The 19,075-nt window shown below is 38.9% G+C and overlaps 1 protein-coding gene across 15 annotated transcripts in view; it reads left to right on the top strand.

The window, feature by feature from the left end:
• The window catches only part of tnk2 (tyrosine kinase, non-receptor, 2), a 95,353-nt gene that overhangs the window by 67,942 nt on the left and 8,336 nt on the right, over window positions 1-19,075 (top strand). For 9 of the 15 annotated variants that reach the window (XR_004222618.1, XM_031901449.1, XM_031901448.1 and 6 more), the window contains 4 exons: window positions 4,050-4,244; window positions 9,159-9,250; window positions 12,337-12,456; window positions 14,151-15,592. Coding sequence is in view for 14 of the 15 variants with exons in the window: in XM_031901449.1 (XP_031757309.1) it covers window positions 4,050-4,244; window positions 9,159-9,250; window positions 12,337-12,456; window positions 14,151-15,592 (1,849 nt within the window). In the remaining variant the exon portion in view is untranslated. 15 annotated transcript variants of the gene reach the window in all.

Here is a 19,075-nt window from a genome sequence, read left to right as displayed (position 1 = left end):
ATCAACCTGTGCCTTAATTCCAACTTTGCAACTAGTCTGTCATTACTTGTGTGGGGGCCCTAAGGGGTGAAAGATATTATCCAGGATTAGATTGTTTATTTTCAAGTAGAACTTTCTGACTTAAACTGCCTTAAGCTGTTCCTGTACTATAACTCCCTACACTCACAGCAACCTGTACCTGTTGATGTTTATTGAGAGATACATTTCAGCAGCAACTGATGGGCCAGCATTGGCAGAAAGTATTATATTTACCATCTATAAATAACAGGAAGTAGAAAATGGAATGACAACAGCAAAAGCAAATAACAAAATATGTTTCAAGTGGTCAAAACAAAGAACAACACATTCCCAAGAATGGTGATATTTTCCCATTAAGCAGCAAATTGCATTTTTGACATCTAATTTTTTATCTGTACCTTACTACTAGGGTAATGTTATATCACATTTTCCTTATAATGGCATTTTATTCAGTTTTCTCCTTTAGTTTTAGGGAATTACATGTTGTAGGTACAGCATAGGAGCTATGGTACACTGGCATATTCGTTTTATACATTCTCCCATATCTGTTTCTTTCTGTATCATAACTGCAAATGGAGGGCCTCTATGGTGTGTTAATTCTGATAGTACCATGCTTTGTCCTATATTGCTACGATTCAAGTGATTATAGGCAGCACTCCGTCATTCTTTCTGTTAAAATGCCTTTATTGTCACAATGCCGGCAGCAGCAACGTTTCGAAGTAGATCTTTATCAAGCTCTATACTGCTACGATCCTTCAAGATATTGCTTTAACTGTGGGAAGTATACTGTACACAAATTTTAGATTTGCAATATGATTGAATAAACCAGATATCTAATATAACTCTATTGCTCTCTAAGTGGGGTTCACCTCTTTTCACGCATTTGTGTTCAATTTGAATATATATGTTTTGCTAAAAAATACAAATCTGCATTTACATATATTTTTATCTAAGGGAAATATATATAATTTGTGACTACGCAAAAATATAATCCCTTCTGTTGAATGCATAGTATACCAGATAGCCATATAATAATATAATATTATATAATACATAATATTTTATAGTAAATAGAACAAATCCAATGAAAATATCAGTCTTCTTTACTTTAAAGTGACCATGATTGTTTCTCTGTTTAGGGAACTGTAATTAATTTTTATGTTTTATTACTGGATGGCAGATTAGGGTGATGGAACTTGGTAAGATTTGTTGCCAGCAGTTAAATCTGCACTACTGTGGGTGCCAAGTGTCATTAAGATTGGCACAGCAAACCTATTTCTTGTGGTGAATCAGCTTAAATGCAGGAAATTTGTCTCCCTTTGCATTTTCCTGTGATTAAGCCAGATCACCCCTAGGGCCAGGGCACACGTTACTTTTTGTTGTCCACAATAAATCTTCGATACTGCAGGCAACAGATTGTCCCTTTTTTTCTTCCCACCAGCCAACATGCAAATCGCTGGTGGGAAACCATACGTTTTTATGGCAGTGGTAGACGGGGAGATCAGCCGGCCCGCGTTACATTTTTGTTGTTGTGGCGACTAATCTCCCCGCAATGCCATCCCACTGGCTAGAATATAGATCCCTGGTGGGATGGCATACGCATTGCTGCACTGTCCCGAAATCGCCGAAATTTCCTCTCAAGACAACTTCAGGAAATCGCAGTGTATGCCATCCCGCCGTCGATTTACATTCTAGCTGGTGGGATGGCATTGCAGGGAGATTAGTCGCCGCGTAAACGAAAATTTTGCGCGGGGCGACTGATCTCCCCGTCTGCCACTGCCCTTAGAAGTAGCTCTAAGTCTGCTTTCAAGGATCTTTCCTTTTACCACTCACGATTTGCATGTTAGCCGGTGGGAAGGAAACAAAGAGTAACCAAGGACTGTTTTTTTGCCCGTGGTAGTGAAGCTTTATCGCAGGTACCGAAACGTCCCGTATGCCATCACCCTAAACCCTTGTCTTGGCTGTTTAGCTTAGCTCTGCTTGGATAAATCATAAAAGTTGAGTTGCCGCAATCTCAGTGACCATGCTAAATATGTAAAGGTAATTGTAACACATGAAAAATGTGAGAAAATGTTTTTGTTATGAATGTGGAAGAAGGTAATGCAACTGCATTTTATGTCATTAACTTTTGTAGAAGTTGTGATTTTTTTACTGGTTCAGACTGATCCTCAGCCTTCCTTATATGAGAAATTGATATTATTATCTGTGCATTTTACTACCTGTAATTGCATATATATTTGCATTTTGTGTGTACTTGCAAGCCGCATATTACATAGGGTTAAACATGCTGCACCGAACTTAAATGCACTCGTTTCCTTTGACCTGGCCTGTGTACCAATGGCGTGCTGCAGCTTAGATACACTCTTACACACCCACACACTGCTCCCATTCCTGCTGGCAGCAGCAGCAGCGCCGCAGCGGGGGCAGGTGAGCCGATCTTCTCAGAAGGGATGGGTTATAAGTAGAAGGGGGAAGGGGAGAGGTGTCAGAGCAGCGAGGACACAAGTCCTGTTTAGCAGGGGAGAGAGCTTGGACTGCTGGGATCGCGGGCTTTGTAAGTAACACACAAACACTAGCACCTAATGTGGCTTCCTTTAAAGCAACTCATTGGATAAATTGTCATTGATATGTTGTGCATCTTTATGATTTGTCTTCATGGGATTTGTCCGTCAGTTCTGTCTCATAGTAAGAGGGTTTCTATCATTTCAGGAACAAAATTACCAGCCTTTCTATATTTTTGTCTTTTCTCCCTGATAATAACATTGGCACCAGTCATCAGTTTTACTAGCAAGACCAGTACCGGCCAGGTGGCAACCCTACATGGCAAATGGATGTAAAAGTAGAATGTTATATGATTGAAAAGTCTGCCCAGGGTCAATCTCTTAAAAGTTTTGTCTTCCTTATCTGAATGAGTAAACAATCATCTTGTTTATTACACTTTACGAACATGTATAACACAGTTGCCTGTAGTGGGGCACAGGTGATTTCTGAACAAAGCAATTCATAGGATACAAAAACATGTAAATGCATGTATTCGGTCAGATTATAGTTATGAATAGGACAGACCATTTTCATTTCTTTTCATAAATGTAGGGGAAACAATGATAAGAGTTGTATAATTAAACTAGGTCTAATCAAGTCTAATTCAGGTTGGTGTTCTAAGTAACAATGGTGTATAACCTGTTAAATTACAACTTTCAGCATCCTCCAAACAGTGAAACTCTCAGTTCCTAGATCCCTACAAATGATATGTATAGCAGACAGATAAATCTGAATTTGTTTCTACATAGGGTACCTAAGATTTTGTTCTATGGGGGGTACCTAAGATATATCTTAATCTCTGTTCTGTTTGATCATTTTTGGTGGTGGGATAATTTTGGCACCCACCCACCTTCCTGCCAAGAGTTTTGATTTCATGGGAAAGCAATATACTCTAGAGCACCTGTTGACAGGGGACTGTGGGTAAAAACCAAGTGTGGCAAGATTGTGTGTTTTGTCCTGCCTAGACAGTAACCTGAATGGTTTTTCAGAGTGACATAAGCGAGTGGGTGGGAGGCTGAAAAGGGTAGAGCTCAAACAGCTCTATTTGCCAGTTGCATTGTTCAGAATGCCAGGCTGTTGTTGGTGGGGGCTTGTCATTTCTTGCCCACAGCCCCCCCTTCCTTTACTGCTGACGTCCAGAGACATTTAATAAGTGAAAGGAGGAAAGAATTCCAGAAGAGGCATTCAGTAGTGCTTGTGACAGATGAAAGCATCAGGAACTGAGCTGTGTTTGAGCCTGTCAGTCCTGATATGACAGGAAGCAGGGCTGACTCATTCTTACTATGCCTGCACCCACGTGCTCATTGGGAAGGGTTATTCAGTGACACTGAACACGTAAGCACCATAAGCCTTATTGCATAAGCAGCAATTCCATGTTCATGATAATATCTGCACATTCTAATTCTAGGTTAGAAATATAGATTGCAAGCTTACTGTCTCTGCCAGGAGCTGAAATAATACTTCCTGTATTCTTTTATCTGGTCTTACAGGGCAGAAAATTACTGGTGGAGAGGGCAGAACAAACGAACTTTGAAGGTGGGACAGTTCCAACGAAACACCGTTACATCAGTGGCTGGCCTGTCTGCTCACGATATCAGCCGCCCTCTTAAAAACAGCTTCATCCACACGGGCCATGGAGACACGGTACCTGCTCACTGCTGGGGCTTTCCTGACCGGATTGATGAGTAAGAACAATATTTTTGTGACTGTAGGCATCTGCTAGGCAGTATGAGCAAGTAGTGGCACCATTGCAGCTGGTACTCCAATCATGTGTCAATAACTTTACTTTCTACGAGCAGCTTAGGCACATGGTTCTTGACATCTTTAACTGCACACAGTGCTGTGACTGGGTTTCTAAATGTATAGAAGAGAAGCATTTTGCATAAGTAGAATTCTTTGTTTTTTAACCATTTTAGTATATGTGTAGAGGTGTTTTTTTTACACTTATATCGTGCTTATAAGATTTTTATGATGAAAGCTATATTTTAATGCTTTTTTGTGCTTTGTGGCTAAATTATTATAGCATCCATTTTTGGACATAGTTCAACTTTTTGCCCAAGTAAATTCTTCTAATCACTTATTTGATCCCAGTGCCTACCATGAGCCTACCACCAATAAGCTGCTCCCAATAACTTCAAAAGCCAAAATTTGCCCTCTGTCAACATAGTTGCTCCTCAATGTCTACCACTTAGCTGCCCAGAACACCAGAACCCCCTGCAAGGATGAAATCCTGGAGTAGTTTCTGGATATTTTTGTCTGGTTGGCTTCACATATTCTATTTTAAGCCTTAAAGGGTTATACAATAAAAGGTGCAAAGTTTGTACAGGGCTAGTCACTTAGCAACAAATCAGCAAGTAGCATTCTCTGGTCACCTGTTTGAAAGCAAATATCTTATTGGTTGCTGTGGGTTTCTGCACCTGAGCAGAATGAGCCTTGTCATTAGATGAATGCTGGGCCCCAGTTGGAGTTGAATTTGTTGATCACCTACTTGCCATGCTCCAACTATTGTTGCACCAGGTGTCAGTGGAGTACTAGTAGTTGTAGTCAACTGATATTTACTTTTTATTTCCATTGTCATTATCCCACCTGTGAGAGCTTTTAATGCATGTGGCTCAGAGCAAATGCCTTCTCCATGCTACCTTAATGCAGGCCTGGTGGAAGCCATTTGGTACTGGCCACCCACATTTATTTGGCTAATGGCATTGACTGACCCTATTAGTGTAGGTAGGGGAAACAGGGAAGAGGTGTCTGGCTTGTGAACTTCCCTCATACAGTTCCCTGTTTTTGAACTATCTGTGCATATTAAGGGTTAGACGTTATAAATAGGCTCTTGTTTTTTTTAAGAAAACCCTGGACAATTCTAATTATATTTTGGCTTCAGTCTATCATAGTCACACAAATATTACTTACATAGTAACTTAGTAAGTTGGGTTGAAAAAAGACATACGTCCATCAAGTTCAACCATAATGCCTATATATAACCTGCCTAACTACTAGTTGATCCAGAGGAAGGCAAAAAACCCCATCTGAAGCCTCTATAATTTGCCGCAGAGGGGAAAAAATTCCTTCCTGACTCCAAGATGGCAATCGGACCAGTCCCTGGATCAACTTGTACTAAGAGCTATCTCCCATAACCCTGTATTCCCTCACTTGTACTGAGAGCTGTCTCCCATACCCCTGTATTCCCTCACTTGTACTAAGAGCTATCTCCCATAACCCTGTATTCCCTCACTTGCTAAGAATCCATCCAGCCCCTTCTTAAAGTTATATAATGTATCAGCCAGTACGACTGATTCGGGGAGGGAATTCCAGAACTTCACAGCTCTCACTGTAAAAAATCCTTTCCAAATATTTAAATGGAACCTCCCTTCTTCTAAACTGAGTGGGTGCCCTCGTGTCCGTTGGAAGGTCCTACTGGTAAATAAAACATTAGAAAGGTTATTATATGATCCCTTTATATATTTATACATAGTTATCATGTCACCTCTTAAGTGCCTCTTCTCCAGTGTAAACAGACCCAACTTGGCCAGTCTTTCTTCATAACTGAGACTTTCCATACCCTTTACCAGCTTAGTTGCCCTTCTCTGGACCCTCTCTAACTCAATAATGTCCCGTTTGAGCACTGGAGACCAAAACTGAACAGCATATTCTACATGGGGCCTTACCAGCGCTCTGTAAAGGGGAAGAATAACCCCCTCCTCCCGTGAATCTATACCCCTTTTAATACAGCTCAAAAGCTTGTTTGCCCTTGCAGCTGCTGCCTGGCATTGCTTGCTACAGCCAAGTTTATTATCTACAAGGACTCCAAGGTCCTTCTCCATTATGGATTTTCCTAGTGCAGTCCCATTAAGGGGCTTGCATATTTTTACATCCCAGGTGCATGACCTTACATTTATCCACATTAAATCTCATCTGCCACTTAGCTGCCCAGATTGCCAGCTGGTCAAGATCCTGCTGCAAGGATGCCACATCCTGGATAGAATTGACTGGTCTGCAGAGTTTTGTGTCATCTGCAAACACTGATACATTACTTATAATACCCTCCCCTAAGTCATTTATGAACAAATTAAACAAAAGTGGACCCAGTACAGAACCCTGAGGGACCCCACTGAGAACCTTATTCCAAGTAGAGAATGTACCATTAACAACCACCCTCTGTACCCGATCCTGTAGCCAGTTTTCTATCCATGTGCAAACGACTTCACTAAGACCAATAGACCTTAGCTTAGAAAGCAGTCGTTTGTGGGGAACGGTATCATTGTGTGAGCCTGACCACCTATAACAGGGGTGCTCATAAAAGAGAGTATGATGACTAGTAAATCAAAGCAGCTCAGGATTGGTTTCATTAGATTACTTCTCTGGGTGTGAATGGGTCCACTAATTGGTGTTTTAATTTTAAATACAAGAATAGCTGTATTTTCTGCAATGCGGAAACTGTAATGCATTGATGTCTTCCTTTTGTATGGTAGTGTAACACTCAAGCTGTTAGAAACTGAAGCAATAACATCACTAAACGTAGACCCCCACTTGACTTAAATCTGGGCACCCCATGCCTATAAGAACATACAAAATGGTCTCACCTTTTAACTGTTTGTACGTAGATTATAGACCCTTAGAGACCCTTGATCTCAGAGGATGCCGCAGCAGGTAAGTAGATGCTGTAGAGAGCTTACATATATATTTGGAGTGAAAAATTTTGAGCAAAGGGAGGATCCCAGGACAGCCAGTTCTGTTGGACCTCAAAAGGAAGCCAAAACTTTACACCCATATGTGATTCAGCTGGGCAGGAACATCTGAGTAGCAAGGAATCTTAAATCAGAAACTATATTCTTCCACTTATATGACTTTCTACATAATATTATGTTTATTTTATTAAGATTATTTTGAGTTTTGCTGACAGTCTGTTTTTGATAGACCTATAAAATTGATATTTGGATACATTTAGCAGTAGTATCTGTTTTGGACTTAAAGTTTGTATTCTCACTTATTTATTAATAAGGAAAACTCGTTTGTATAGAATAACTTGAAAAAATTTGAGTCTGAAAATATGACTTGACTTTGCCTAGGACAACTCCCATTATTATTATTAACATTTATTTATAAAGCGCCAACATATTCCGCAGCGCTGTACAATAAGTGGGTTTCATACATTGAACATACAAAGTAACATATAAAGCAATCAATAACCGATACAAGAGGTGAAGAGAGCCCTGCCCAAAAGAGCTTACAATCTACACATTGACTTCTATAGAATCTTGCAATGTTTTTGATGGTAAATTTTTATATTCGAGTTTTCTGTTTTTTTTCACTTAATACAGTTTTTGAAACAAAATTTGAATTTGAGTGTTTTTATAGAGCAAAAAAACTTGAATCCAGAAAAAAACCAAACTTCAACGTTAATAAATCTTCCCCTAATGCTTTGCGCCTTAATAAAGTTAATCAAATGTAATGTGCTGTATCCGGAGCTTTATGCATTATTGTATTATGTATCTTTATAGAAGTGCCAGTGGCAGGGTAGGAGTTTAGGAGGTGGAATGAGGCAACAGTTAAGTTGTAAGAAGTGGAGGTGATGCCACTGGGGTGGGGGACTAAAAATAAGAAACTGACAGCAGATTTACTTAATTTTTAAATTACATCTTTCTGATAATAATTTTATAATAAATGTATATACTGTAAATCTCACGGTATGACCTAAAACCGGGGTATAAACATCTGAGTGCAAAGTTTTGATTGGCTGCTATGCGTATCAGTACTAATACAGTTTAGCACCTATGGAATGTTCATAAATCAGCATCCTACTGTAGCTCTTACTGATAAATAGAAGAATAAATATTGAAAGATACCAGGATCTTTCTGTGTAGCTTGATGTGGCTGCAATTCCCATCTCTCTGAGGCAACCATTAGAAAGGTACATTACTGCTAATGGCAATGGTTGCAGATAGAAATGCTCATATATGTAATGCGGAGCAGGGAGAAAAGAGCAAGAAAACAGACACAAACCACCACATTGTTTTTCACTTTGCCCTCTGTCCCACACTTTATACTTGTGGGTGCAAGTTAGGTAATGCCAATGGGCACAAGGTGCTATTAGGCCCTATAATTACTGGCTGCCTGTGATAGATGGCACTTTAAAGTGCTGTGTTACACCCGTACAAAGGGGGCTTGTAGAGATGACATGTAGCTGTACACTGGGGTTGTGTGAAGCATGCACACTAAATGAATGACTTGTGAATGGATATAATATGTGGATCTGAATAGTGCTTTAATAGTGGTCTATTATAAATCCAACTAATGTCCTTAATGAAGGTCACACATGTTGAGAGAAACATTAGATTTATAATGAAGTAGCAAAAAATTTAAATTCACTATTTAACGACCTTCTGGGTGCAGTACCTTAAGCAACTGGACCTGTGTGATGTTTTAGTTGAAGGTGTGTTCTTCTCTGGACTCTACCTCTACTATAAGGTTCTATTTATGTGTAGTCTGTTTGTTCTGCTATTATAGTACTACTGTAGCGTGCCCTGCTACTATAGTATAATACTGTAGAATGTTTCCTTTTTGCTATTTTAATGAGTTGTCCTCCATTTAAACATTTGCAGGCTGTACTTGGGAAATCCCATGGACCCACCTGATATTCTAGGTCTGGATCAAGGCACTGCTAGACCCACCCAGCTTCCCAGCAGGGCAAAAAGTAAGTGAAGTGTGACTTCTCTGTTCAAAGCCTTTGAATTGAATTGTTTAAGCATGTTTTCCTAACAAGGTGTGGCAATAATTATGCATTCACTTGATGTAGTATAGTTTTTTGTATAGCTGCTTTGTAAAAATAAAGCCAATGAATAGATTTTGTAGGAGAAATACTACAAGTCATAGTTTCAGGCTTTTAAAAAGTAAAATAAAACAAAAGATGTGCCCATAAAAGTTTATAGGACTTTTATAGACCAAAACACAGGTATTGAATAGAACATTGTGTAAACATATATAGTTCATTTTGTGTAATATATAGTTTACATTAACTACATTGGGTGAGAACATTTGTGAAACCATTGATGTGGTTCTTTCCCTGTAAGTCTGCAGAGGCCTCTTTTGGCAAGTTCGAACATGAAGAGTCCTAATTTAAACTTAACCAGTTTAGTCCTATGTGGTCTTGTTTTAGCTCAGCCCTTAGCACACAGTTGTAATGCTGTAAACAAAATGTGGAAACAACTAGGACTACACAGAGATTCTTCTGCAGTTAAATGTATTCATAAATTGCATCCACTACATTCGCCAATCATTGCACTCACTCTTAAGGTGGTCATACACGGGCTGATAACATCTGCTGACAGATGGCAGATTATTGGCCAGTGTATGGAGGCCTCACCGTTAGATATCAGGGCAAAAATCGGCCAGATGTCCTTCAGGTAGGTCTTAAAATTCTGTTGGGGTGGGGAATGCATAGGCTCTCTCCTACTGCCAACTTGCACTGCATTGTGACCCGATCATTTGGCCCAAAAGGCATTATCAACCCGATATTGCCTACCTCAAGGTGGGCATAATGGTAAAATATCCGTTTGTTTGGCAACCTCAAGACAAGCAGATCTTTACTTGTATGGCCAGCTTTAAGTATTAAGCCATTAGTATAGTTTCAAGAATTTAGTTACTGTGGTGTAGTCTTTTCTTGAGGGACCCAGATTTCATCGGAGAATCTGTTTTGCAACCAAAAAATTGGTTTATTTGTTGTGCACGTAATTTTAAGTCATAGATAGCATTGTATTGATGTGCACTAAGTGGACCCATTCTATACAGCATGATGACCCATAGGTTAATAATCCTTGGTGTTTTCTATTATGCCACATACAGGGCTGAGCTGTCTCATTATTTCATAAACACATTTTCATAATAACAACTGGATATATTAACTTTTAGTATCTGTCTAGATAACAGGTAATGATAACGTTTATAGGGCTGTGTTGTTTTTCTAATGTATTAATGAAATTATCTCATTAAAGTTGTTCCTAAGTGGGCTTGGTGCATTTCTGGGCAATCAAGGTGCAATGTAGACTTGTTATTTGCAGTCAAAGAAGTCAGCCCTGTATGCTGTATAATAGATTACACTGGTGAAACTAAATACTTGGGACTATACTAATTGTACTTTATCTAACCAGTGTGGAGGTGTGCTTGGTGCAATGCCACCCTCAGGTTACAGTTTACGGCTGCATACGAGTGTATTGATTGGTGAAAGTACACTTGAGATAGGATAACTTTGCTGGAAACTCGCAGGGGATATATTTCATGAATAAATACAACTGCAGCACAATCTCTGCCTAGCGCTGTGTCTGTTCTCTGCTTTTTGTTTTCTGCCTAGCCCCCCATTTTTATGCGATTATTTCTCCCACCAACTAGTTTTAAAATACATAGGTATAACAATGTTTTATTAAAAAGGGAGCATACTAAAATGTTGCTGAGCAATAGTGCTTTCCCCTTAATAGTGTGCACTTCGCTCTCCTGCAGCTGTTTCCAGTATCTATGTCTTTGCTGAATTATCTATGATGTAGATATCAGTATAAATCTGCAAGCAGTATGTATAGTCTTAAGTGGTATATATAGTGTGTAAGCCAACATCATTGGTGATGTTGCCCATAGCAACCAATCAGCAATTAAATTTGAACGGTCACCTACAAATTAGAAAACAAAAGACCTGATTGGTTTCTATGGGCAACATCACTTACACGCTTTAACAAATATGCCCCTGCATGTATTTACATACAAAAGCACTGGTCTCAAATTAAAGAAGGCATTAAAGACTAAAATAATCGGAGGTCTCTTTGTTGAAACTTCATCTTGTTGATATATTGGACATTTGTGTACTGGATATACCATGGTCTATGTCTACTTTTAGTATTATTATAATTATTTGGAATTTGTAGGAGTAAATAAGCTGCTGAAAGTTTTCTTTGGTATTTGAGTAATGTGCCCATTTCTTGCTGGGTGTTTTATTATTATCTTACCTATTCTTTCCTGTGAGTAAATGAGAAAAATAGCTACAGAATTTTAGAGATTTTTCCATTTTGTGTGCATTTTTGCCTTCTTTTGGGCAAAAACAGATTACTGTATTGTGTGTGACTTTCCAATATGTGTATTTGGAGAGAGTGTCTTGAAGGGAAAAGGCACAGGTCAGATTTATTTTCCGAAGTTTAGCATTTGTGTTTAACTTCATACATTTATTGCAGACTTTTCTTCCTATGTTTTTTGTTACTAACATTTCTGTTGTCCATGTTGTGTCTGATAATATAATTCCTTATCTACTGTCTCACTTTGTTTTTAATCAGTACTGTTTGCTTTATGCCATTCTTTTCTCCTTACCTTAGGGGTTGAAAACCCCCAAAATAGCTAAACAACTTTCCAAAAGCAAATTTTCAGTGGTTAAGAAAATTATTAGAAAGTGTTATTAAGAGCAGCATCTTTCCTTTTTTGCAATACTGACCCTGACTGTTGAAACAAAGTAGCAGAAGCCAGTAGATTAACAGACTTGTGGGCATTGTGGGAATGATTCTTGACTGGAGGAAAGCTAACTGCCACAGCATTGTTGCAGGAGTCAGAACCAGCAGTGTTGAAAGGAACAGACAAGAGCTGCTTTCAACTTCAATTAAATGTACAAAAAACTTACCATATATTGGAAAGTTGCTTAGATTTGGCAACATTTTATTTTAGGATTTATGTTGCTTTTAATCGCTTTACTGTATTTTCTAATTGTTTGCTTGCCTGTCTCTTAATGCTTTATGGGCTCTCTTCTCTCAGGGGAGCCACCACCCCGCCCTCCTCAGCCGGCTGCCAGGGTCAAGAGTAAGTTTCATGGTACCATCCTTCGTGCTCCCTGCTCCTGCCCGCTCTGTGCAATAATTGTTCCTCTATTTCAAGGTACAGAGTGCACTGCTTGTAGCCCAGAGCCAGCCTGACAAATGACATAAGCTGTGTGCTGTGAACAAAAGGATTTAATGCTCAGGACTAACCATTGCCTGTAAAAGTTGTGATCAGAGATTTTCCTATATTGCTATTTAATTGACATACAACATATTTGCTGCTATAAAATGTAAAGGCACATTTAGGCGTACAAGTGCATTGTGCAAAATGCAATATCAGAAACAAATCACAATTTTTCCCCCCACAAAATACATAGTTTTTCTCATAATAATCAATTATATCTGCCAGGAGTTGTGCTTGCATTTGTCTGAACTGCAGGTTTCTCCTGTGACAATTAAACTTGAGAGTGATCAATGGGACAGACTGGCAGGGAACAAGTGCAAGGAGTGCCTTAGCAATGGCGCCAGTTTGTGCAATGACTACAATCATTGTAGCTTGACCACAGCTGCACCTGTGGGTCGAATATGAGCCCTGTAATCTTTATTGCCCAATATACCAGGTTCAGTTTTGACGGTACTGCTCCCTTTATTTGTTCTGCTTGAAATGTACTGTCCCTCCTACACTTAGTCCAACTTGCACTTCTATAAAAGGTGCCCCTTCCTGTCATTTAAAGGGAATGCAGTTTCTGTGTTTAATCAGTCCTTCGGATACCTCTCTTGTCTGATACATGAGTTGAAAAATTTGCATGCTATGTGTTTGTCTTCTTAAAGCAAAGGCTACAAAATTGTCAAGTGGTTGTTGTCTATGACGTGGTCAGACAGCATCTATATAGAGAGTACTTAAAACATAGATTTTGGAAACACTGTAATACCTTGGTTTAGATCTTTAGTCACATTACAATGTAAACCATATCTGTGAATTGCATGGAACTGTTTGCACTGTCATCTTTATATTATTATTATCTGTGTAGCTGTTGTTGTGGTTTTCTTTTAATTTGTTAAAGGGGAAGTTCATCTTCAAATTAACTTTAAGTATGTTAAAGATGGACCAACCTTTTTAAGTTGTCTTTATTATTTTTTTTAATGGTTTTTGAAATAAAGGACAGCCTGCTAAATGGAGCTCAGTGACCCCAGTGGCACAAAGAATTGATGACAGCTTTAATTTTGTTTATTGCTTGGCTTTCCACTAGTTATCTTCCATGTTTTTTTCTGCTAAGTCTTAGACAGCACATTAAACTCATAGCCTATGAGATGCACAGCAAAAATGTAATTTAGAATCTTGACAGAAATCCACTGTATTCACATCCCTTTTTAAAGCTAATATGGTTAATAGACTTTAAATGAAAACTTCCAGGCTCCCGTATGATTGATTACGTGCTAATAAGAGTCATGCGCACCCATCGAGACTCTTCTTTCTCATCAAGTCTCTTATTGCCACTTTGTTAGCTTTTGGATACACACATATTTTCTGTATAGTTGAATGGTCACATTACTGAGTAATCAAACAATTTACAATTGTGCCTGGAGCAAAATTGACAATGCTGCTCCAACAAAAGAAAGCTTTTGGAAATCTGGTTTCTTTTTAGACGATAAGGCAAAGTTTTTTAGTTCTGAATAATGCCTTAGAATATTACTGCCTATATATCTTAACTGTCATTTTTAGATGAATTACCCCTTTAAGACTGTTGTGTCTTTCCTGTGTTTCTGAGATTGAATATAGTTTTACTATGTTATCTCCGTTTTGTACAATAGAACCATCTTATAATACTGTCAACGGAGAAGACGATTCAATTACTTTGGGGATTAAGAAGCTCTACTTAAAGAAACCAACTCCAGCTAAAGGACTCAAATTAGTCAAACCGTCAGCTCGAGTGACTGGCACTAAAGTTACTGATAGGCAGCTGTCTGACATAAGGAGCAACAGCTTGAAGGAAGAGGAATTAATAGACTTTGGAGAGGATCTGAGCCCAATTAGCCCAGGTTACCTTTCTCCAGCAGTGGAACAGACTGCCCCTTCTTTAGCAAAACTGGCAATGGAGGCTTTTTCGTTGCTTGATAAGACTCCTCCTCAAAGTCCTTCCCGGTCCTTGCCACGCCCTTTACATCCAACTCCTGTAGTGGACTGGGACTCAAAACCTCTACCTGCTCCACCAGCTTATGATGAGGTAGCACAAGATGAAGATGATTTTGAAGTGTGCTCTATAAACAGTTCTGATGTACTTTTGGCCCAGAAGGAAAAAGTAACTGTAAATTTGCTGCAGAGGGCCAGGGAAAAAGGTGAGACTAACTATGGCTATGTAAAGGAAGAGGAACGTTACAATTGCAGAGGAAAACTCGAAGACAATCTCTTCCTACCTCCAAAGGATACCAAGCAACCTAGCCTCTCACAAACATCAGAGATCTTTGAAGAACTGCAGCAAGAATGCATGAAGAGACTTAACGTTCCAGCTTCCACCTCACTAGCATCAACACCGAGCCCTAGCACCTCAATAATGCACATAAATGTGACCCCTTCAGAGGATAAACCTCAAATCCCTCCCCGGATTCCTATACCTCCTAGGCCTGTTCGACGTAATGAACATGATCGCTGGTCTGGTGAACTGTCACCGGCCTTTGGTGCAGATGAGATTGGTCGGCCTCCTCTGTTGCCACCTAGGGATCCATTGTCTCAGCCCACTTCTAGAACTCCAAGTCCCATGGCTTTTCAGGTGGGTTCCCCACAGCAGAGATCAAACCTTTGTTCACCCTTGTCCATTGGCACCTACCTTTCTACATCTCCTGGAAAACTGATGCCTACCACACAGAGTTTTGCATCTGATCCCAAATATGCTACCCCTAAGGTCATACAAGCTCAAGGAAAAGATCATGTTAAAGGTCCTTGTATTTTGCCTATTGTGAAAGATGGCAAGAAGGTCAGTAGCACACACTACTACCTTCTGCCTGAGAGGCCTTCGTACTTGGACAAGTATGAGAAGTTTTTTAAAGAAGCCCAAAGTCCAGAAGAGTCTTCTGTTGTTAGGAGTATCACTACAGCAACTGTGAGGCCTATGGTCCATCAAACAGATTATAAAGCTAACTTCTCATCCAACAACAGTAACTGCTCTTCTAAGAGTACTGTAAAAACTTCTTGCAGCTTGCAGAAAATTGTTTACGATGGGCCAGATTGCATCAAGAATGCGGAAAAAATTCGGCTGGTGAGTATCTTTAGACTGATTTTTATCCATAGCTATGTTTCTTCCATTTATAAGGAGGTAACCTCTCAGGGCTCGTTTACAAACATATGTGCAAAGTTTTTTCCATAATGCAGTGTTTTCCCATCAAAAGCTTGAGTGCGCACAAATTAGTTTACAGTTTGGTGAACTGCACACAGTATTTGTTTATCCTTCTCTGTTCACTGGGTCTAAAACAATGTAACAGCAGTCAGTCTGCTCCACTGATTTAAATGAGCTAAAGTCCAGTGTGAGATTTTGTAGAATCATGTCGGATTGACAGAACTTTGGATGTAGTCACATGGGTTAAAATATAATGGGGCGAATAGAAAAATCTGATGTGTAACCTACATGAAAGATTTGCCATCCGAAATAACATGCCAGTAGGAAGGGAAATCTGCATTCTACGTCTTCATCCAACAAGATAAAAACTGATGGTGTCTGACAGACTTTTTACCTCATTGAAATACACTGACTGTCAGATATAGATGCAGGAACAAAACACTCCATCTTATCCTACTTTACATAAATGCCTATAGAGATCAGATTTTGTAGGACCCTGCTGTTGTGTGCTGTTGCATTACAAGATCAGATAAAATCTGACCCACACAATCTGTGCAGCAGCTTTGCATTTTGAAGGGTGCCATTGGATTCTTTAGCCCAGTGGCTCCCAAACTGTAGGGTTTTTCAAAGCAGCATGCTGGAGAGCTTGCACTAATTATTCTAAGGGTAATTGTGCAAAGTGCTTTTTGTTGCCCACTCATATTTTCACTGGTGGGTGGGCAATAAAATCCCCTGCAAATATTTGTCCATATTCTAACCAGGTAATCACTCTGACAACGCTTACAGAGTCAGAACAATTACATGGTTAGCCCTATGGCAAGGTATTTGGAGGCTCAATTTTCCTTATATGTAACTTATGTTGCTTATATGTAACTTAAGGGATACAAATGCATCAGTTTTAGTCTCAAAATCTGCCCATGTTTCCATAATTTTGGCCAGATGTGCTTACAATTTAATATCCTCCCCCACCAGTGATGTCAGCACCAAATTACATAATAATTTAGTGGATGAAGTTTATCAGTCCTTATTAGTGATGAGTGAATCTCTCTCGTTTTGCCGAAAAATTCGCGAAACAACAGGAAAAATCGTAAAAGGCGAAAAATCTGCAAAACTCGTTTGTCGCCCGTGTCTTTTTTTTGCCGTGACTGCAACTTTTTTTGAGGTGCACCAAATTTTCCTGCAGCTAATTTTCGTGGAAGTCGCTGCGAATCCATGTCTGCTGAAAAAATTCACTCATCACTAGTCCTTATCAGTCCATATCTTCATGTGTTACTTCCAAATCACCACTAGGTGTCATCCATATGAAATTAACATCCATAATCAACAGTGTATCAAAAAATGTGATACTGGGATCACCTGAGCTGGGAATTTAATGGTGAACACACTGAAAAAAAGTTGAGCTTTAAAGGGGTCTTCGTGTTATAATCCAATGCCTTAAAGTGATACTGACACAAAAAAAACTGTTTCTAAATATCAATGTACATAAAAAGTTACCTATAGGTCAAGTTGATCATTTTCACCAAGCTCTAATTTTTTTTTTTTTTTTCTAAAAAGTATTACTTGAAGTTCCTAAACCTGACTGTTTTGCCAACCTGACTGTCCCTTTTCAACCTGTCAGTTATAATTTCTAAAGCTGACGGCCTACTGCTGCACAAATTTGGCAACCCCCTCATAGAGGAACATGGGGGATCAGATAGGTAATGTAAAGGCATTGGGCAAAATCAGTTGCATGCAAAGTTAGTGTTATTAATTATTTAAAAAAAAAAAACTTTGAATTTCAGGCCTCTGTATCTCTTTAAGGTTTGCTTTCATTAGCTCAGTTCATGAAAAATAGCGCCAGAGAATTCCCTACCTATCAAACTTTATAGTTGGCATTACAGTTAAGGCATGTAGTGTTCTTTTGGCAGACTGACCGATAGTAAAATATGATTTATCACTCCTATGAATGTGTTTCAACTGTTTGAGTAGTGGAGGCTTTTGCATATTCTACTTAATGGACTATATGTTATATATTACTATATTACTACAGTACAAAACAATACATTTTATTTGACATGACCAGTGCTTTAAATCCATGCTAATTATTTATTTGTAACCCACAACGCATTGTGTGCCTTCTCCATTCATGCCACATATGTGCTTGGTCAAAGCACCAACAGGCAAAAGGCAAATGAGGTGTCCTGTACTCACTGTATGCTCCTGGCAGGTTGCACTAGTGTCCTTTGTGCCAGATGCGCAATTAAAAGAAACAGGCAGAACAAGGAAGCAGAATGCAGCTGCGCCATATCTAGCACCTTCTTAACTGTTATTATTACATGTTACTATTTTGAGAATTCTTGTTCTTTAGGCATTGACATTTTACCTGAAGAAAAAAAAACATAACTAATCCTGCACTATAAAATTGTTAAACCAAGTGGATCTCAGCTTTGTAACTAGGCACAGTTCTCATGCCCTGTCAGGCGACTCAGGAGACTTGAGACATCCATATTTATCATGTTTGTCTTCTCATAATGCATGAGGCAGAGAAGGTGTATTTCTGTGGTCAAAGGTTTGTAATATATCCATTATCAATTTTACAAGCTTATTTTCAGAAATTTTGTGGAAGCCCCTCATCTCAGCAGCTTCTCCCATATTACATGCTTTCCTAAGGCTGTAACATCTCCTTAATCACTTAGATTTCCTTCTCCTCCTGTAACCCACTCGGCCCCCTCCCTCAGGAATTTGCTTTGACTTCTGGCTTGTGGGCATGCTCAGTTGTTTTAAGCGCAGATTATTCAACACGCCCCCAGTCTAGCACATAAAGGTATGTATGTATGCCTTTATTTATAAAGCGCTACTTATGTATGCAGTGCTGTACAGTAGAATACATTAATATAAACAGGGGATTATTAAGATAGATAAATACAAAGTATTACAATAAACACAAATAAATAAAAGATACATTTGCAATAAGATAAGAGTCAAAGACACAAGAGGATGGAGGTCAAATGTAGGCTTTACATGCCCTTTAACATTCAGAGATACCTGTAGTATGTTATGCTTTCAGGAAACAGAGTAACAATGAAAAATGATATGAACATTTTATTATCTAGTCTCTGTGATGTTACATTAGGGTTTTCAAACATTTCTTTTATAGAACTTTTATATTCTGGAACTTTCTCTTGTACTTATGAGCACGTGGGATACATAGTACAGCACATGTGGATTGTTGATAAGTGGGGTTTTGTTCTAACTTTATTTGGCAATATGATAGGAAAAAAGTAATCATTTTAATGTTTAGTGGGTTATCTACTTTTAAAGGTTACAGTTAATGAGCCTGGATTTAGTTTGCAATTTTACAGGATTTTTATCTTGCAGTTTAAAGATTATTTTGGGTATGGTGATCTATAAATTTATAAAATTATA

Source organism: Xenopus tropicalis, chromosome 5 (assembly GCF_000004195.4).
Source record: "Xenopus tropicalis strain Nigerian chromosome 5, UCB_Xtro_10.0, whole genome shotgun sequence".
Lineage (NCBI taxonomy): Eukaryota > Metazoa > Chordata > Amphibia > Anura > Pipidae > Xenopus > Xenopus tropicalis.
The sequence above is the reverse complement of the archived record's forward strand: the minus strand, read 5'-3'. Positions and strand labels throughout refer to the sequence as shown.